We start from the raw sequence: 20852 nt of genomic DNA, 5'->3' as shown, positions 1-20852 counted from the left end.
TTGCTGAACCATCAAGCTTGTGCATAAAGTACAGCAAAGAACAACTGCAGCTGGCATGAGGCTACATATTCTGTTTGTATACATCATTTACATCCTCTTTGGTTTCTGCTCCACTTTGAAAATCTCATTCTGTAAATGGTCTGCTAACTACACAGTTGTAAATGCTGATCCGTGAAACTAGAAAAAAAGGTATAAATACGGGTGGAAACAAAGAAAGTGAGAAAAACATTCTCTTCTGCTTGCTGGTAGCCTCAAAAAATGTACTACTTTGGAATAAAAATGTAGACAAAATACATGAATGCTAAAGGATTTAAATGTAAGATGGTTACATTCTTGATTGGGCATGAAAGTCAATCTTTGAAATGTCAGCTTTTTATTTAATGCTAGACCTTTCAGAAGCACAGCTTTCCTGAATGAGTGCTTATTGATCAGTACTAAGGCAGGAAGTTTAACAAGGCTGCTGCTATTAATTGTCCTCAAAGTGAGAAACAAATAATCTTTTGATAAATGGCAGCACACACATAATTTCACATTTACTGGCTACTCAATACATCAACACATATAACGTTTCAAGAAAAGAAAAATATCTACTATGGTTTAAATCTATGAAGTAGTTTCCTCTTTCTTAAAAATTTAAAGATTATTTATTCAGTATCAGAAAGCAATATAAATACAAACCCACTGTTATTTATGATTCCGTATTTTATTTTACCTATCGTCCTCTACAACTCAATCACAGACATAATTACGGCTTCACCTCCAGTAGGGAAGCAAAAGATCTTTCAATCAAACTTTCTAGTTAAGCACAACCCATTGCCTTCCTTTGTGGTTAAAGACCGTGACCTAAAGCAATGGATAATGAAATCACAGGAAAGCACTTCACATTACACTCCACTGAGTGTAAGAGCTGAGACTGATGGAGTCATAAGGAAAGAAGAGATATGGAAGAGAAGTAGTTTCTAAACTTTCTCTTCTATAATGCCCTTCTTTTTCTCGGACATAGTACAAAGAAACACAAGTTTAAAGTAGTGCTAGGGATACCAACTAGCTACGTGAACACCAGACCAGGAGAGATGCAAGCAATAATTCTAGATTAATTTCTAGAAGTAATCCCTTCAAAGAAATTACTTGTGTGGTTTTAGTCACAGAAAGTAACACGAAGTAATGATGCCTCACAAATATAACGCTCTGGTATCAGAAAACTTGTCCTGGATATAAATAAAATAGATATTATATAGGATGCCATATTTGCCTTTTTTTAAATTTATTATTATAACACAGGACTAATAGATAATTTAAAAAACTACTATGTTGAATAAAAAACCCCTTCATCATTCCTAGGACAGAAACATTCTCTGCTTTAACAGATTCAGACATATAGATGATGTATTTGAAAGAACATGGAGTGGCTGGAAACATCCACAGCTGTATGCCATGAGACGAGTGCCATCAATTCTGAGAACCTGTTAATTAAAATGATGGGAAACAGAGAAAAAAAAGTAGGCCCCCAATGACAGAAAGAAATCCTTTTCTGTGACAATAAAGAGCCTGCAAGAGCAGGAAATCCACAAAGATCTCTTTAGACACATAGACAACCAGAAATGTGTAGGAAGGAGTACAGGCACAGTACTATGAAATTAGAAGTAAGCTGTACTGCAACAGAGGTCTCCACTGACTTCTGTAATGCTAAAGGAAACATTAATGTCCACGCCAAGTTGGGATTTATTGTAAGGAAGGATAATAGATTTTTGAGACACTTAGTCAGGGATAGCACATTATTATTTATGTTCTAAACTACTCTGGAGAAAAATTAACAAACTCCAAGTTTTCTACCTTTTATGTATGTTATACACAGATAATATTTGAGAATTTTATAACACTGCTTTTGATTTTTAGGGATTAATCATGCTTCTGCAAATATTTTTTCAGAAATTGTTATGTTTTTCTCCAAAAACCAAAGAAACTTCCATTTTCTCTGAAGAATTACAAACTGTTTTCCCTTAGGAAGCCTGCACCATCTCCTGGCCCTCTGAATCAGATCAAGGCCCCATGCTGCCCACAGTCAGGTATCACCTCCAAATAGCCAGATCTTGGTCATTCTCAGTGGCACAGAGGTTATTCTTAGCAAAAAAGGCCATTTTAAGCTGACACACTGTGGCACCATGCCACACATCATTCTAGCTGCAAAGACTGCATGAGCTGAAGGCAGCCTGGCTTCACTTTAATTGGCAACAAGCACAAATGTTAGTCTTTTAAAACAGGACGCAGAGATTTTCAGTGCTATTTGCAACAACTGAAGTGAGCAGTAGAGAAAAATCTAAACAAGTATTCCCTATGGAATTTTTTGTGGATGATTTTAAGAATTAGATTCACCAGGCAGAATGTCCAGTTACAGTAACTAAGAAAAATATTACTTATTTCCCTTTTTGATGGTTATCAGTGCCCTAAGTTTACTCAATGATTAAAGGGAAGGGAAATCACAGAATGGAGACTTGAGGAGGTCACAGTGGAGAGAGAAGCAAGAGGATAAGGGGGATCATGTGTCAGAAAAGTAAAACTGATCCGTGTCCATATGTACAAGGGCAGAAAAGGGAATGTGGTTTTTGACACAACAGGGAAGTCAAGAGACCAGAAGTAACTCAGGCACGATGTGTGACTTCAGTGAACTGAACAACTGTAAACCCAGTTCATCTGCCTGGAACATGCTACCTGTTTGATACAATTCTTAAAAAGGTAAAACAGCGATTGCTGGTTAAATTGATCTTTTGATTAAAATGTGTGTCATAACCTGACATTAGCAGAACTATCACATGGTAAAATCACTGCTGGAAGTGCTGTTTGCAGATCACATGCGACTTTTTCAAAGAAAAACTTACCAAAAGCACTCGAGTTAAAATGTATCATGTGGATGTATCCTACATACAAAAATCATATACCTCCAGACTTCAGAATTCTCTACACAGTGCTGAGGAACTTGGTTGGCACTCAGATTTGGATGCTATTCACTAATTTCAGCTATTTTAGGGCCTAAATTTGACAATAAACAGCAGGAGAGAGGCATCATCAGAATGCAATCTAGATTTTAGGTGGACTGAGTGCCCTTTGGTCATGCCTCTCTCTCTCCACTTACTGCAGAAAGAGCCTGGAGTAGCACTGCTGCTAACTTCAGCATTTCAGTACCGTCTAAAATTGGGCTGAATCTGGACTTTAACATTCAGAGATGCCAAGATCCCTGAAGTAATGGCTTTTCCTGATTCTTCTCCCTCCTTTTGCCTCCAGCCAAACTTTATTCTTTAATTAAATTTCTTTAATTTTCAGGCCAGAAGGCAAAGGCAACCTGGGATGCAGGTCCCCATCGCCTGCTGACATTTCTTCTGGCTCTCTGCTTTGGCTAGGTGAAGCCAAAACACAACCCATGGAAGATAGAAGAAACACCGCAAATGAAAGCAGCGCATACCACTGTTACATTAGATGTCAATAAATTCTCCTGTTGAAAAAATTAATCCAGTTATTTCAATGAACTACTAAGGACAGAAAGGTTTATCTAGTTTTGAAGGTGCTTTGTTAAATAGCTTTTTTCTTTCTTTCAGAAAAAAGAAACTGTGGTAGGTTACTCTCAGAAAGGCTGCATTTCTATTTGTTAAAAACTAAAATAGGTGACAATAATAGGCAGAAACAGCATCTCTAAACTTTTTGCTTGTTTAAATGTCTCTCTCAGCAGGATAAATAAGAGATAGATGACTTTGCCCTGATAATCCAAGCCTTCGACGAAATGCCCACAGGCTAAAAAAAAATTCAAGTGATTTTCTGACCAGCACCCTATCTTGCCATTTTTCTTGTTGTTTTTTTTAATTGGAATCATGGTAATTAGCCGAGGGATTTCTCAAATGATATCTACTGCAAAACTCAAAGAACAGGCAGCCACAAGGTTTACACTAGTTTATGGGTGCAGAGCAAACAACAGAAGTCTTCTGCAGAGACTTGCAACAGTCCCTCACTTAAAACCGTGGTGAGAAGAGATCAGGCAAAGAAGAGGAGAGCTCACACTAATAAACACACTGAATTAAAAAACAAAAACAAGCTTTACAAACTTACACCATGTCTTTTTTCTTTAACTGTGTTCACTGACTATATTAGAATCACTGGCTATATTAGACAACTAGAATTGTCACTGTTTAGAGGCTATATCTACTATCGAGGGGGGAGGGAGAAGGTTTGAGCAATCTTGTAATTATACCTCTACTTAGAAGTGTCTATTCGTGAAGATAATACTATGCATGCTACCTGAAATCATCCTAATGTTTAAATTGAACAAAATCCAGATAATCTTTCCATTAAAGAAAAAAAAAAAAAAAAAAAAGAAAGTAAGTACTGCTTAATTTTTAGGAGGCGTTCTGTTGTAAAAAGCAAGATTTACAAACGGCAAAGGCTAAGCGTGTGCCTGTACTGCTTCGGAGAGGTATCAGAGCCACGAGAGGGCACTCTCGTAATCTACAATTTGAATTTTTCCTGCCTAGCTTTTTAATTTTAATTAAAAGGAAATCTGACTGTTTTGCAGAATGAAGAGATCTTACTTGACACACCAAGACAAAAGATTTTTCTCCAAATTAAAGGAAGCTAATGTAATCTACAATATTTTCACATTATAATACATTAAGAAACAGAATTTACTAATAAACCAAAGCTTACTTCAAACCTACATTTTAAAGAAACAAAACATGATTTATATTAAAAACTAGCTCTTGCTGTTTATGACACCTGTCAATTTGCAATATTTTAGTCAGTGAGAGTATCTCCAGCTATATAACCAGTATTATCTGTGGATGCTAGGCATAGATGTGTTTTTAAGCACATTATCTGTATCCAAATACAGGTAAATGCCCTTAATCAGAGTTTTTATGTTTCTGAAATTATTGTGGAGTTGTCTGCAGGCTGGTTTGCTTTTTTTTTTTGGGGGGGGGGGTCGCTGCAGGCTGGGTTTTTTTTTTTTTTTGGGGGGGGGGTTCTTTTTTTCTTTTTTTTTTTTTGTTAAAGGTGTTCAGTCACTTAATACAGAGTATGTATATTCGACACTGCAGTATCACAAGAATTTCCTCTCCTCACCTCTTCCCAGGAAAAAAGTGTCTTCAGAATAATCCACTCTCACCACCTTTTTTAGGTTAGGAGGGTAATCAGTTACTGGACACCTTTTGTAGCTAATAATTATGTCATTCATTTTACTGGCCATTGTAGGGGTACTGATAAATGGGGCACTCCTGAAGGTAAGGTTATTCTGAAAACCTTTTCCTGCTTGACGCTTGCAATCTTTGTTGAACAGAAGCCAAGTATACCTACTACAAGCTGAAATATATACTGTCTAGTTACTAGGATATACTTCAGTAGATGTTTAAAAGCTGCATCTGCAGTAAGCTTTCAAAAAAAGAATAAATACGGTAATTCTCTTCTGTTTGAAAATATAGAGAAAAAAGTTTAGTCTAACTTGACTTTAATTTCCTTATGCAAAAGTGTTTCTAAAACTTTCTTAGGCACTGTATTTAGATCCTGTGTAGTCATGGGTAGTTCACTTGGTTTCTCCTATATACAAACATTTAAAGCAGTGCTGACACATAGGGATTCCTGGTAAGTCCACACTTCGAATCCAAATGCCTGTTTCCATTCCAGCTGCAATGTAGTGCATGCCTAAAGGTACAGGTATTACATATATTTCCCTTAGAGACAAGGGGGCATTGCTAACTTACTAATTATAAACTGAACTGGTAGTTCTTATTTGGTATTCTGCAAATCTTCAAGAATGTTTCATTAGTCACTGAATACATTAGGACTATTGACATCCTCTAATTCTCCATTTTTTATAAGCTACCCTATCACCTGACATACCAGTAAAATTACGAAGATCATATTCATGAAATCAAGCAGATCTTCCTGGAATTCTATCCAGGCCTGTAATAAACATGCTTACTTTTTAATAATACATTAATTTGGAACAATTTTATAGAGCTCTCACTACACCTAGGCCCCTGTCTACTGAGCAATCTGCATTACCTGGGAGCTTATAATGAAATAGAATTAAAATAGATTAGGCAAAAACTGAATGTGCAGTAGTCTAATACATGCACTGCCGTTCCTTCCTCATCAGTAGTTAAGTGAACTCAGCAATATCATTGGCAAGACACTGCAAGCAGAGCTGAAGCAATCTCATGCTTTCATTAATTTATATTTTAAAAAATTTAGCTGCTAATTCCTTATATCTTCTACATACCTAATTAATGTAGGTGAGATGTATTATTAGATCTAGGCACGAAACAGTTAACAGCAGTGCACATGCCAAGGTTTTAATAAGGCTTAACAATAAAAAGCTTCAGTCCTCCACTTTCACTAGATTTTGTGTTGTGGTTTTCCCTTGCTTAGGGCAATCCATCTGTTAATGTTGACTTGCAATATAGTTAAGCTCACACCCGTATAAAAAGCCTAGAACAGCTAACCTAAGCAAGAGTAAGCTCAAATGAATATTATGGAGATAGAACTATTCATCTTAGGCAAAGATTAATTGTGTGTGCGCACATGCGCAGGCACATACGATGGCACTCCTGTTTCTTCTTATTTTTTAGGAAAGATTTTTGAAATGAAAATTATAGGAGGGCAAGTTGATCACTACAGTTTGCAGTAACACAATTATTTATCCTCTGATTAGGCCTTGACAGCTATTTTACATGCTATAAATTGTTCTGATTTACTGCTAATTTTTTCATAGTCTATTGCCAATCTGGAAAAAAAAAATACAATAAACCCACTATGACAGCAGTGATAAAGCTTAGTAAATATTCATTGTAAAAAATGGCTCTGCACTGTGACCAGTGCTGGTATTCTCCCTGGGCCAAACTGGCCTTGTTTTCAATAAAACCAGAGAAGTATCCTTTCCCTTGAGCCCTGTTAGGCTGAGGCTGCAGTTGGAACTGTCATCTTCACACAAAAGCAAAGGGGTTGGGTTTTACAAACGCAAAGCCTAATTGGGAGATCTTCATGGCTGTACCCTTGACATTTATTAAAGCCTCATCAACAAAACAGGAAATAACTGTACTAATTAGCAGACCCACATATAAACTACTATTTGTTGGAGTAAAAGCAGATTCACTTCCTATTGTAAAGGAAACATCCCCCCAGACCCTAAAATCCTATTATGAACCAATTATTAAAATGATCTTTCACAGTGAAGCGAAATTTCATATCATACATAATGTTTTGAAGTAAATGTTGTACAGCGTCTCAGGTAACTATCAGTATTTATAGTTAATTGTTTCTAAGAAGTGGAGAATGAAAAGCTTAATGTGTGCATATACCATGACAAAATATCATAACAAATTCTTTATATTTACGAGTTTCTAAATGTTGCAGTATGGAAGAGAATAGTAATAAAGTGCAGAGGTGGCCCTTGTTTGGAAGCAAGATGATCATTAAAAGCAGTCTCTTTCATTTGTTTTTGTTTACATTTTGGAGGTAAATTCAAATACACTGACATTGCAATTTAATATCTCATCCTTACATTAAATATACATCAAAATGCACAAACTGCACATTAGTACTATCCTTATACTGCTATAGACACACATGGGTATCGTTTTAGAAATTTAGGTGGAGAGGTTCATTTGCAGGATAAAGAGTTACAGAAAAAAGGATTAAACCTTACTACAGCAGCAACCTGTGAAATTCACTTCTAAATGGCAGATTCAGTACTAGCTCAAATATAGTCTCTCTCATACACATGCACTTGTGAATACAAATATATATTTTTATTTGGACATCAAGTTTAGTCTCACCACTTATTCATAAAGAACTTGCATTTATGTTACCTTATTCAAAATACTTAACAAGAACAAAAAACCCAACCAAGAGTAGCAACAGTAAACTTTCTTTTTAGAAACATTTTGGTTTCTTTGCTTTTGAGAAGGAGGAAAAATCGGGAATAGCATGAGTGAGAGGTGTAGGAGACTACGTGAGAGCAGAATTCTTGGGGAGCGATCACCATTTGTTCCTTCCTGCTCGGTGGGCTCATGTGGCATTTGGGACAAGAGCTGGAGAGAACACACAGGACCTTCAGCAGGGCAAAATTGCAGGGCTATTAGTTACAAGCTTTGCAGTACCTAATACTAAAACACGCATGTGTATATGTATATATGAAAACAAAACTACGGACTGATATTCATTCCTTCTGCCTTGTTTTCAAAACCAGAGGATGACTGGTAGAAACAGCAACAATGATATTAAAGGATTTAGCCATATACAGCTGTATGAACACAAAACCATACAGAAGTTAAATTGTTTTGTCCAAACACAGGCCTTCAAAAGAAATGTTTAATTGTACCAAGGTAAATTATATTCCTTCACATCCCTGGACTCCTGTACCTAACAGTATGCAGCACTACCGTATCAGTAAGTTACTGCAGATTTCGTTAATAAAGCAGACTCTAAAAATTCACCGACTACAAGGGTACATTTGTGTTACATATTTACACAGATACATAAAACTGTAGGCTCACCTAGACTAATCTGTGAATGTTGTCTTATAATTCACTAGAAGCTTTTTAGTATATCACACAATCAAATTATTTGGGTGGGGGGAAGTTGCTATGTATTAAGAAGACAGTAATGTAATGTAATATAAAGTAAAATAAAGACAGTAATGTAATATTTGCGACAAATATTTTAAGAACTATTCATGTTATTAACATTAGAGGTCTGTACTCATACATTTAGATTTGTATATCTTCTCTTCTGACACTCAGTGAAGAAAATCTACTGTACACAAGCTCTCAAAAGAATTCTAGCACCACAGCTCCCACGCATAAAAGTATACTGAGGGCACATAGTTTAAATCACAAAAACATTACAACATGAAACCTACCTAAATAATTAAAGCAGAAGGTCTAGTCTTTGATTATAAATAATTCTACTAAAAATAATGACCTAATACTAATGTACAATTTTAATGTAATTTGTCAATAATCTGCAATTCTATGTTAAATTTTCACACTTGTTATGGATAAAAACTAACTAAAAATCAAATTGATTAAATAGACAATTCAGATTTTTATCACTGCAGTACCTCAAGTATACAACAAAATGTTGTTAGATCAGCTGGACTGAATTTCTATACTTAATTCTAATAATAAGATACATGCATTAAAAATCCATATATAAACATTCGTTACATGTATTAAAAACATGCAATAACAATATAAAATATACACCCACACATTAAAATATGTACATATGCAGGCATTTATTCCCAGAAAAATGTGTTACAAAAAATTATTTTATGAAATAAAACTGTCAACATGAATCCAAAGACATGAAAACACTTGCCAAAGTTGAGACACTACACCTGTTACTTCAAATCAAGACTAGAAAGGATTACAGAACAAAAGGACAAGAGATTGGCACCAAATTATCTAGCTGACTTACTAATAAAATAATAAATCTTAACTATCTGAGTAAGGTTAAAGGCCATATGACTGCCAAATCAGTTTATTATAAATACAAAATTCATGTGCCCCACTATAAGAAACTAAACTAGATAGCCTAACACAGATCTGTGAATAGACCAGAATGTATTTGCTGTAAGAAGCCTTTATCAAAAACAGTATTTAAGAATTAAATCTTTTACAAATCTCCCAGGTTTTCCCCTCTCAACAGGGATAAAATACGAATAGCAATTTTCCTCCATTCAGCAGTATAGGAGTATTTCTATAAAGTCTTTTAATCACACTATCCAAGCACAGACAGTAAAAGAATCTTAAATAGATTCACTGATGAATTACTATTAAGTGGCAAAAATCTTCCTCATATATGTGGATAAGAACAGGAGTTTCAGGTGTCTTACCTGTGCCAGTCTTCGTTTTTCAGAGTTTGCTCTTTTCTCACAATGCAATGTGTAGACAGGAGCAGCCCGTACTGCACCAGCACTGCAAGTTCCATACTCTTCCTCACTCTCCTACGCAACAAAACAGCTTTAAATTCCTTTATTTGTAATCATTATTTGCAAAGTACCCTCCATATTATGCATGCAGAATGCATCCAAAATTATCTTGCCACAATCTATTACTGTCATGAAAATACCATCTGTAGTAAAAAAATCAAATTTAGCTTTTCAAGAAGCTGAATTATCAACACTGTCATTTAAAAGATGAATTGTTCAAATGTCTAGGAAATTTTTTTGAAAGTTTTCTTAAAATAGCATAAAATATATCTAAAAACCAGATCGTTCTCGCTACAGAAAAATCTCATGTGGAAACAAAATTTTCAATAGGAAAAGCAGCTGCAAAATGCCTAAAAACATCTTTTCTGACATTTTTGCAAAATGAAATTATTCCTTCACTTTTAAACACTGCCATTGTTCACATATCTTATGGTACCAAAAAGAACAACTACACCTTCTGAAATACACTGCACTGCAAGATGCTCCCATCTCAAATTCTCAGCTTGAAGCAAAGGCTTCGATTGTGATATCAAAGCAATCAACTTTATGAAAACATGCATCCTGTTAATGTATCTTTGAAGACCTCTGTTGTTCTATGATAAAATATGCAAACAATAAAGAGATTATTCAGTGGATGCATAGAATGACAGATAGTTGCCAGAGGGCTCGTTATGAAAAATGTATTGTTGAACAAAGGGCTAAGCATATTTCAAAAGTCATTAAAAACACAAATCTCATGTGATTTGTAAAGTATAAGCTTCAGAATGATACAGGAATCAATGTTTGAAAGTAAAAAGTGTACTACATACCTTGTGTTTTAACTTACTCTTCACTTCTCTTATTCCTTGTCTTGCCTGATATTTTGCCTAGAAAAATAAAAGGACTTAAGTAGTTCTGCAAGATGCTGGCTGTAGTCATGGAAGATGCTTTATAATGCTATACTAATTTCACTTTTTTTTCAACAATACCTGGTGATATAAAGAAGAGCAATAACCTTTATCACAAATTCATACATGTATTGTCAGTATATTTTTTATATTTATGCCTTGCCTGTATATTTAGGGATTTTTTTTTCAGAACACGCACCCCAATGCTGTAAAAACATACGTACGCAAAAATCCTCCAGTATTACTAAGGGCAGGCTAAAAATGGTCATGTACTCCTTGATTTGAAATTGTTCTTTATATTTAAAAGGGTATTTAGCAGTAAGGCATGCTGGAAAAGTGTTAAGATTTTTAAGATGACTGCTACAGTGTTCCAGTCTGGCAACTTGCAAGGCAACATCAATCTTAAGAGAACTGAAGTGATTTCTTATGCAGATAGAGATTTTGCCCAGTGTTGCTGAACAGTGTAGTGCTGCTATTTAGGGAAGAATTCTGTGTGTATTAAAATAGGCAGCCAAGGATCACTGTTGCATAGAAAACAGCCAAGAACAGAGTAATGAATTACCAATACAGAATATTGTGTATGTACATTAAAAAAAAAAAAAAAAAAAAGGAAAAAAGAGTGAAGGAGTAGGAAAAAAAGAAGAAAAAGGGAGGTGGGGTGGGGCACAGCACCAAAACCCTAACCCTAATAGAAGAAAAAGGTATCTTTGTTATATGAATACAGGAAAAAAATACAAAAGTTTTCAAGGTTGTCTTGAAAATAAGACTTTTAAAAATATACATTTAAGGGTACAAATATGAGGAAACCACCTATTTTTCCTCTGTGTTTCTATACATGGAATTTCAGAAAAAGAAAATCATTTTCTTGAATCAAGAGGTCAGAGAGTCTTTTTGATCCTTAAATCATACATCTATAAGCTCAATAACAGCACAATGGGGTGCCATGTAGCAGATGCTAACCTGAGAAACACTTTAAACTTTCCAGATCATGCTCACAGCATTTGGATCAATTTTGGAGTGCTTTGTTCTAACTGAGGAATGGTACCAAGCATATTACTCAAGGCTACAAATCACTTATCTAGCAATTAAGAAATGCCTATTTCGTTTCCCTAGTAGAAGGTGCCATAAAGGGCAAGAGCATAAGAACTTAAATAGAGTATAAATTTGAATACCTTATATACATAGATCCTCACAAAATCTACCAATGTCTCCTGGCATACACAGAAGTTCACTTTGAAGAACCTTTATTATCAAGGACACAATTATCAAAATTGAAGGTTGGGAGAAGACCATATGAGCACAGCCTAAGCTAGTGCAAACTGAAAAAGAATAATTTGCAGATAACCCGTTAATGAATTACTTTTTAAATTATAAATGAGTCCATGAATATGAAGCATATTTCATTTATTTACCTGCTTTTCTCCCCAACTGCTGTGTTTTTCAACTGATGTAAAATTAAAAATTCTGTTTGAAAATTTTACTTAAAATACACTTGCTTAGACTGATGTACTGATTTATTCAGGACTACTTATTATGCATCCAACTAGTGAAATATTTGGAAAAGCAAAAAGGAAGCCAAAAGTCTTTTCCCATATACTAAAAATGCAACCTTAAAATACTTCCCACTTCATTTGACACTATTGCCATTTTCCCATTCTGCATAATACCATATAATTTCACATGCTTTATTGGTTAGACAGTCTATGAAAACAAGATCTTCTAAGCTCAAAAGTATAAGCATTAAATCCAGTTAAAAACAAGTATGCTAGTATCATCTTTAAAAGAGCAGATGACAGAAGAGTCTTGCTGCACGTATTACTGATGCTTTATGACATCTTTTCAATAGCGCAGCACTTAGTGCCAAAGTGAAATTACATCTGTGTAAGCCAGGACTCCATTTGTCCAGCACAAACTATATCTCTTCTGAACAGAGATCTCTACATCATGTTAACACTATAGACTATGTAACTATATACGATGACACAATGTTTGTATTACATACAAATGTAATATTTGCAAAATGTTTTACACTCATGTTAATGCCTGTGCTGTGTTACAGGACTCTAGTGCAAATGAGAATTTCTATTTTCAGAGTCTATATTTCAATCATGTTGACATCAGCTGTGTACCAAATATCTAAAGGATATTCAAATAAGTTTCTAGCATATATTATAATTGAAACAAAAACAGCACACTGACGCTTTGAATATGTCTATTGTTGCATACAATCTATCTGGGAGACTGAATCAACTCTAGATCCCAGTGCTATGTGAGAAAATAAATGAAGCTAAAACTTTCTACATGCTCAAGTGTTTTTCTGCAATACATTTATAAAATGCTAAGATTTTTAACCATCCAGGAAGAATGAGGGCTTGTAGGAATTTGCAATATTTTTATGTATTATTTATTTGAAATAGATGATCTTACAAATTTATATGCTGTTTTCACAGCTGGAGTGGCTTTGGTCATTGCTGTGTTGATTAGTGCACCGCCTTTCTGAAAGACACAAAAGATGTATTTCAGTAACATTTTAACGTAAGTCAACCTCAAGACAACAGCATTAAAAATAAACAATGTACTTCAAAGAAAAAAAAAATCTTCTTTTTAAATCAGTAAGAATAACCACAGCTGTGTTTGCTCCCCAACCTGCTGTCTGCAGCTACACAAGGGTTACAGTACATCATTATCATAGCTGACACATTTATCAATGCATTCTAACAGAATGATGTATTTTCATTCTTCATTCACTGTTACTATTTCAAAATCAATTCAGAAGTTACGGGTATTTTTCATGCTTTCCTACCATATTTATTATGCAACTTAAAAATACTTTGACCTGACAGAAAGAACTATCTCATTTAATCACACAAGAATTCTCTTAATCTAAAATAATATATTTTAGTAATCCTACAGAATAACAAGGTTATACCAAGGGTCTTTTGCTAGCCAAACTGCGCAACTCCATTTCAACAAAACTGCTATTTACTAAAAGTGATAAACTCCGTATCAAATTCTACTGTCACACCTAATTCACAGTTATGGAATGTAACACGATACAGAAAGCAGTGAAATCCCTGACTATACAGACTGAAAAACCTTGTGGGTTTTGGCATTTGTTTTGTGTATGGGGCTGTTTGTTTCTTAAAAAACAAAAAAAAACATAAAAACCCAAACCTTCAAAAACTGAAAAAAAGATTGCAGGAACCATACTCATGGTATTTATTATAGAATGCACTTTTATTTCCTTGCAAATGAACAAACTTTTACAATTACATATATGTACATAAAAGTACAAAGATTTAAAGAACAGGATGGCCAGTTTAATTACTTAACCAAGCTCATACCTTCACTGTATGCATCCACTGCTGGTACGATCTTGAATTGCCTGAAATAGAAATGTAAAATATAACACAATTAAACATACATCCAAAATTTCAAATGTTTCAAGCCTCCTCACAATCTGCATAAAAAATTCCCTTAGAGGATTATTCATTAATTTCATTCTTTCCAGATAGACAAGGAATGTAATGATAAGAATGTGTACAACAAGAAAAAACACTAGGTATTTCTTATTTCATGTGTTCCATTTCTTTTCACCGAACAGAGTTTTTAATTCCAATTGAGGTAGAAAGATAAATTAAAACTATAATAATTATAACATACTGCTAAAAATCTAAAAAGAAAAACGCATCTCCAATGGGTGAACAATATATAATGAACTGAATTCAAGCATAATGACCCCACTGGGCAAACTTTCAAGTACAAAAATTATGTGGACTGCAGATGGTAGCATCCCAAGGAAAAAGAAGGAGAGAAAAGTCTAACGATTATGGCATAACCATATAACCCTGTGCAGGAAAAAGTCCTTTTAAATTTTTAATCATATCTACTTTCTTTCACAAAGGAAAATTTCTAAAAGGCAAGTGAGGGCTACTGGCTTTTGTAGGACCTCCAAGGACTACACTGCCAATAAGTTGGCCATGAAGGGTTAAATTCTACCAAGCACATGATGAAGAAATTAATGCTATTTCCTGTTGAAAGATAGGGTCCCTGATCCCTGAGAAAGCTTTAGAATACATCAGTTGCCTAAATACTCCAGTACTGGAAGCATTTTCTAACCCCAGACAAGACATTCATGTACGCAAGAATGCTGAAGTGTCAGAGAGTTTATCTATTTTGAAAAGACCATACTGATATATTCTTGACGTTGTAGACTTTTAAGGGGAATTCACAAAACCTCATTAAGCCTTGAAATAATCAATTAACTAAGGCCTGGATGGAATTACTGCAGTGGCTAGTGGAAAGCCAAAACATTCTCCTAGAAAACATCTGAGAACTAATTGGATCATTGTAAAAGGTATTCCCAAGTTTCTCAATGAGGTGAAAAAAATGAGCTGTTTATACTCATATCAGGCACTTTCGCCCATTCCACTAAATTCTTTACAAGCAATTTCAAGACAGCAAAAGTCTTATGAATGATGGTGCAAGTGAATGCAATGGTCTCTTAGAAAGGAGAGTGCCTTATAATATGACACTCCTATCTCCAGTAACAACATCAAAGTACAACCTAAAGCAAACATGACCCATTTTCTACATCTTCGATCTGGCTCCCTGGAACCACCATAGAAGGTAGTACACAAATAACATGTAACAAGGTGACATTTAACCACTGCTAGTACATTAATGAAATTTCAGTGAATCATAAGTACTTTCTCTAACATGACATTTTATAACTTCAAACACTTATAAACAATATTCCTACAGCATCTGGCTTGTGATGTCCTTAACAGTGACTTTTTCCACAACTAAGCTTTCTCTGTCACAGCTTATGACTAAAGCAATTACTAGTCAGTAGATGAGTTCAGAGAAAATCAGCAAGTTGAACTATCTTCTAGTTGTGTAGAAAGACTTCAGGGAAGGCAATGAAGAAAATGGATAAATACTCATCTACAGAAAAGGCCACATTAACACTGCATACCCCCAGCTAGAGCTGAACCTCCCGAAACTCTAGCAAGAAAATGCTGACTCCTTGAAATAAATAATTACTAAAAGAGAGGTTCAAAGGTTTTCAGTTTTCCTTAAACTATCACCATTCACATTAGAGCAACTAGTAAAATCCATGTGATTACAAATTATTTAATAGATATATTCTACAAGAAATACAAGTGCTAAGCCAATCATCACTATATTCTTGTATTGAAAGTTACATAAAACTCTTGAGAACTAATACTTCCGTTATATGTATAGTTCTGTGGAAAATAAAATTTTAAGTGAGAACTGTAATGAAGAAAGCTGACAAATTTCTTTTCATGTTCTTTTTGACAACTTTACTGGGGAAAAAAGTAATCATAAAAACTAATTAAATCTATGTCTATTCTCCAATTTCCAGATTAATTTTCTGTGCTGTTTTAGTTATGTTCACATATGTGGAAAAAAGCAAATTAAAAAAGTGATTACTTAAACACTTTTCACCTGATTCAGTAATTTTTAAATTACTCTCTCTATAGCTAAGAATATGTTCACCTGTCCTTTTAATAGCTTGTAGCTTACACTAACTTTCTGTGACTTTTCTGAAGCCTGAGTTTCACCTGTTTAAAATCTTCGGCTTCCTAATAAAGTTGGTGGGAGTGAACTCTGCAAAGAGATCATAGTTCTACACCATTAGCATCACAAAATGTCACCTTCAATTGCATACATATTGTTAGCCCTGCACTTCATAACGATAATGAGACAGCAGTTATGTAAATACTGAATATGTGCCCTAAGCAATTTGTCCACAGCCTGGCAGTATACAGCTTGTCTGACTTGAAAAGTACACACGCAGTGCCATCTAACCGAGAACTGCTAGCAAAGCTGAGCATTCCCTCCTGAGCAGAGCCAGGTGAGACGTGGCTCACAGGCTGCCAGAACATAGCCAGAAACAAGCTTCATCTAACTTCTATTGCAGTTTTATTGCAGCCTCCTGACCCCCCAGCTGCAGCCAGCAAGCAAACTCTGAATACTGACATCACCTATCTGAATAATGGATGCTCAATGCCTAAAACATTTTCACAGAAGCCTAAGTTACCCTAAAAAGGCAGAAAAGAAGTAAATCTCTTTATAACTAACCCCACGTTAATCAAGAAAAAAAGCGCAAGTTATGTGCTAGATCATAGCACAAGACACAGAGTGCAGGAGAAGGCAGTGAAAATCTTGAACAAAAGCATTTAAATACTCTAAGTATAAAAAAGGTATTTTGCAGAAGGCTCTGCATCATTTGATGATTTCTTGCAGGGGATAGGGGTGCTTCTAAACTACTTTCAAGACTGACCATAAAATAGCATTTCTGCTGTCATGCATATTTTGAGCCAATATTTTGATAGCCTTTATGATACCTCAAATAACAACTGAGCTGTAGTAAATGTTTAACAGGAAACCATTCAATAACCCTGTAATAATCAGGAATGGAATCAGCACACGCTCTTCTATATGGGTTAACTTTGTAAGCTAGCTAATATGAAAAGCGTTACAAGAATTGTCAGTGAACATAAGGAAGCAACACAAGGAATAATATTTATGTTTAAGTGGTAAACTTTCATTGTCCCTTCTCACAAGACATATAAATGTTAAAAATTTTACCCTCTTTTATTTTAGTGCTATACATCTGTGGGAGAAAGAAAATTTGTCCAAAAATTCAGGAAATCACTCTGATTTCTGCACTACAGAAATAATTCCATGAAAAAAGTTAGAAATTTTTATGGAAAACAACTAGCAAAGACCAACAGCACAAATTTCAAAATTTTAAAAACACAGTTGACAGAATGAACCCTATTATAAAAATGTGCAATAAAAAACGTAAGTAATATAGTGATGTTTCATCATATACTGAAAATTAAGTATTATTTTACTGGATTAAAGCAAGATATCTTCATTTAATATGCTGCTATAACTAGATACATATTAGTAAGTGTCCCAGCAGTAATCTGTTAAAGGCTAAATCCAAGAATAAATGGAAACAGTGAAACAGTAACAAAATTAATGACCTCTAAAATTCACATGACATCATGAAGACATCACCATGTTAAACAGCTCCCAAAGAAACAGCATCAATGAGTACACCCAAATTAATCCTTTACCTCCACCAAAGCCTCCTGCTGTGATTTCTTCTTCAAAAACATCCGAGAATCCTCTTCCTGCATTTAATTTTGATAGCCGACCATCAATAAACTGGAAGAAAAAGAGAATAAAAAGAAAGAAGTCACATTTTGTTGTCTCTTCTGTTGTTACAGATGCATGAGCACATGGATTCACATATATATACATAAGTGTATTATGACTGAAAAGATCCAAATATGTCAGAAAAAGTCAAAATAAGATAATTAATGATTAAACATCCCAGAAGTAAGAAGACGTTCTTGTCCAGAATTACCAGGCTTCAAAGAAGTACAATGAGCACATTCTTAAAGGTTTAAAATTCTTTCAAGAAGCATCCCCTCCCTTTTTGTTTTGAAAAAGCTAATTCAAGCCTGAGAGATAAAGTTAGAAAGCATTTTTCCAGTTACAGATAGTTCATCTTCTAGCAAGAATTATCAGTTGTTCACTGGTACTAAACAGTACATAGGAACTAACCAAAATTAATTATTTGGCTATATCACGTTTTACCACAGATTATCCAAACAATGTCAGTGACAATCTGATGCTTGTCAATGAACAGACTTGTGACATGAAACAAAATACTTTCTCAGAAAAAAAAAAAAATTCTAGCAGCAAGAATAATGCAAGCACAAAGATAACCGTTTCTTTCTCTTTCTTGTCTGAATTCCTTATTTTTTTTATTTTACTCCAAGTTGGCTTTTTTCCAAATAGGTTGGTTCATGGTCAGACCACTTTGGGATCACTGGATTATTTCACAGTAAGAAAAAGAGATAAGAGCATCTTGAGCTACTGCTGTGGGGATAAAAAACCCAAACAAACCACCCCGCATCCCTCCCATCCCCAGCCTTTGAACTGTAAGACACTATCTCTTTTGGGAAAGTTATGAATTCATTCCACACTATAAACTAACATAAGATTTATGGTCATACTCACCATTTGGTAAATCCTATCAACAGAAGGCTGAGACATTGACTAAATTTTAGAGGATCACTCCAACTGAGTATTCAATGTAAATACTGACAAACAGAACTGTTAACAAAAAGATAACGGAGACATTATTTGGAAAGCTAAAGCCCTGATAGAATTAAATCTGGCCAGGGACATCCAGGGCAACAAGAAAAGTTTCTGTATGTAGGTTGGCGACAAAAGGAAGACTAGGGGAAATGTGAGCCCTCCCCAGCAGGAAATGGGAGACCTGGTTACCCAGGACATGGAGAAGGCTGAGGTACTCAATGACTTTTGCCTCGGTCTTCACGAGCAAGTGCTCCAGCCACACTGCCCCAAGCCACAGAAAGCAATGGCAGGGACTGGTAGAATGAAGAACCACTTGCTGTAGGTCAGGTTCAAGAGCAACTGAGGAACCTGGAGGTGCACAAGTCCATGGGACCCAGTGAGAGGCATCCACAGGTCCTGAGGGAACTGGTGGATGAAGTGGCTAAGCTACTATCCATCATATTTGAGAAGTTGTGGCAGTCCAGTGAAGTTCCCACTGACTGGAAAGGGGGAAACGTAACACCCACTTTGAAAAAAGGTAAAAAGGAAGACCTGGGGAAGGAACTACAGCTATCCCAAAAAATGCATTTGCTTTGCGATCAGAGAGCCCTTGGTTGACTAGCGCTTTCCATGAAAAACTAGTGCTACTCTTGGATTTTAAGATGACTAAAGAAAGAACTACCATAATCCTTAAATAATTTTTATTTCTAAGAACAAAATAAAGACTTTTTCCACTTCGGAAGATCTTATTGCACAGGTGATAAAGGGTAGGGGCTAGGGAAGGAGAGATTATGTTTGTGAGCTAAACCAAATAATTTACTTAGGCAAAAGTAAAAATTCCAAATCTTTTCAACCATTATTTAAAACAAAAGTTGGTAGAAGCAAATGCACCATCATAAATGTGATTTCCACACAATAACAGCTCAATAGCTTACAGTAAGAGAGCTCAATTCATAAAGCTTAGAAATGAAATTAGAAATTACTAATAATGTTCAAAGACTTGATATTCTTCCAAGTCCTAATCCTGCATTCATTATATAATTTTCTAGTTAGCACTTTCCACCGTTTTAGAAACACATCCCAATAAATGTTGCAGATTACTTACATGATTACAGTATTTAACAAGATGTTCTAGCATTAGGGTTCATGCTAGTTCTAAGAATGAATTAATAATTTCCCTGGACACTCTATGTGACATGTAAGATGCAACTATTAATTGCTTATGTTTACAGCTTGAAATAAGTATCAGCTACCTTCCATGCTACCCTCATGAAAGGAGAGCCTTTCTAAGGCTCTGAAAAAAGCTAATAAACAGATAGCATACATAGCAGTAGATATATCAAATATGTGGGGGAAAAAAACAGTGAGAAAAGTAGTAACGTAAGTATATATTCATTTAAACATATAAATGTTTAAGTTAAGGATTAAGAAATTAAATTAAGAAAATATTTAATCTAAAGAAAAACTCATACATAGAATATTTAATCAGGAAATTAGACTATTTAAGAAAAATAATTTTAATATGATTAAATATCCTAATAGTTTAAGAATAACTATAACCAGGGTTTTTAAAATTAAATCTATTCAGAACAGAAGCCAGCTTTAGAGAACTAAAGCCAGCAAACTGAAGTTCTTATGTCCCTATAGTTGTGATCCCCATCAGGGTGTTTATCATAAATTACTTCTATGATTTCCTGGAAAATGTATGTTTTGGTTTATTCTCTATCAGAGCAATATAACAGTCCTTTCAATTTCCAAAATGTTAAGTCATCAACCTGATGTAAAAGACATCTCTATAAGTTATAAGTCTGAGAGAATGGTTTGAGGCAAAAAGATAACCTAGGCATGGTCCCTGCCAAGAATAT

General features: G+C 34.9%; 1 protein-coding gene across 1 annotated transcript in view; it reads right to left on the bottom strand.

Annotated features, from left to right (window-relative positions):
• Positions 1-20852, bottom strand: part of DENND1B (DENN/MADD domain containing 1B) — an 87219-nt gene that overhangs the window by 6606 nt on the left and 59761 nt on the right. The window contains exons 13-17 of the mRNA XM_010010250.1: positions 17976-18066; positions 14205-14245; positions 13288-13356; positions 10783-10839; positions 9878-9988 (exon numbers count right to left, since the gene is read on the bottom strand). Coding sequence (XP_010008552.1) covers positions 9878-9988; positions 10783-10839; positions 13288-13356; positions 14205-14245; positions 17976-18066 — 369 coding nt within the window. The remainder of the gene's footprint in view (positions 1-9877; positions 9989-10782; positions 10840-13287; positions 13357-14204; positions 14246-17975; positions 18067-20852) is intronic.

The sequence above is a fragment of the Nestor notabilis genome, unplaced genomic scaffold, assembly GCF_000696875.1.
Source record: "Nestor notabilis isolate BGI_N333 unplaced genomic scaffold, ASM69687v1 scaffold1722, whole genome shotgun sequence".
Taxonomy (NCBI): Eukaryota; Metazoa; Chordata; class Aves; order Psittaciformes; family Psittacidae; genus Nestor; species Nestor notabilis.
Note: the sequence above shows the minus strand (reverse complement) of the source record. Positions and strands in the feature narration are given on the sequence as shown.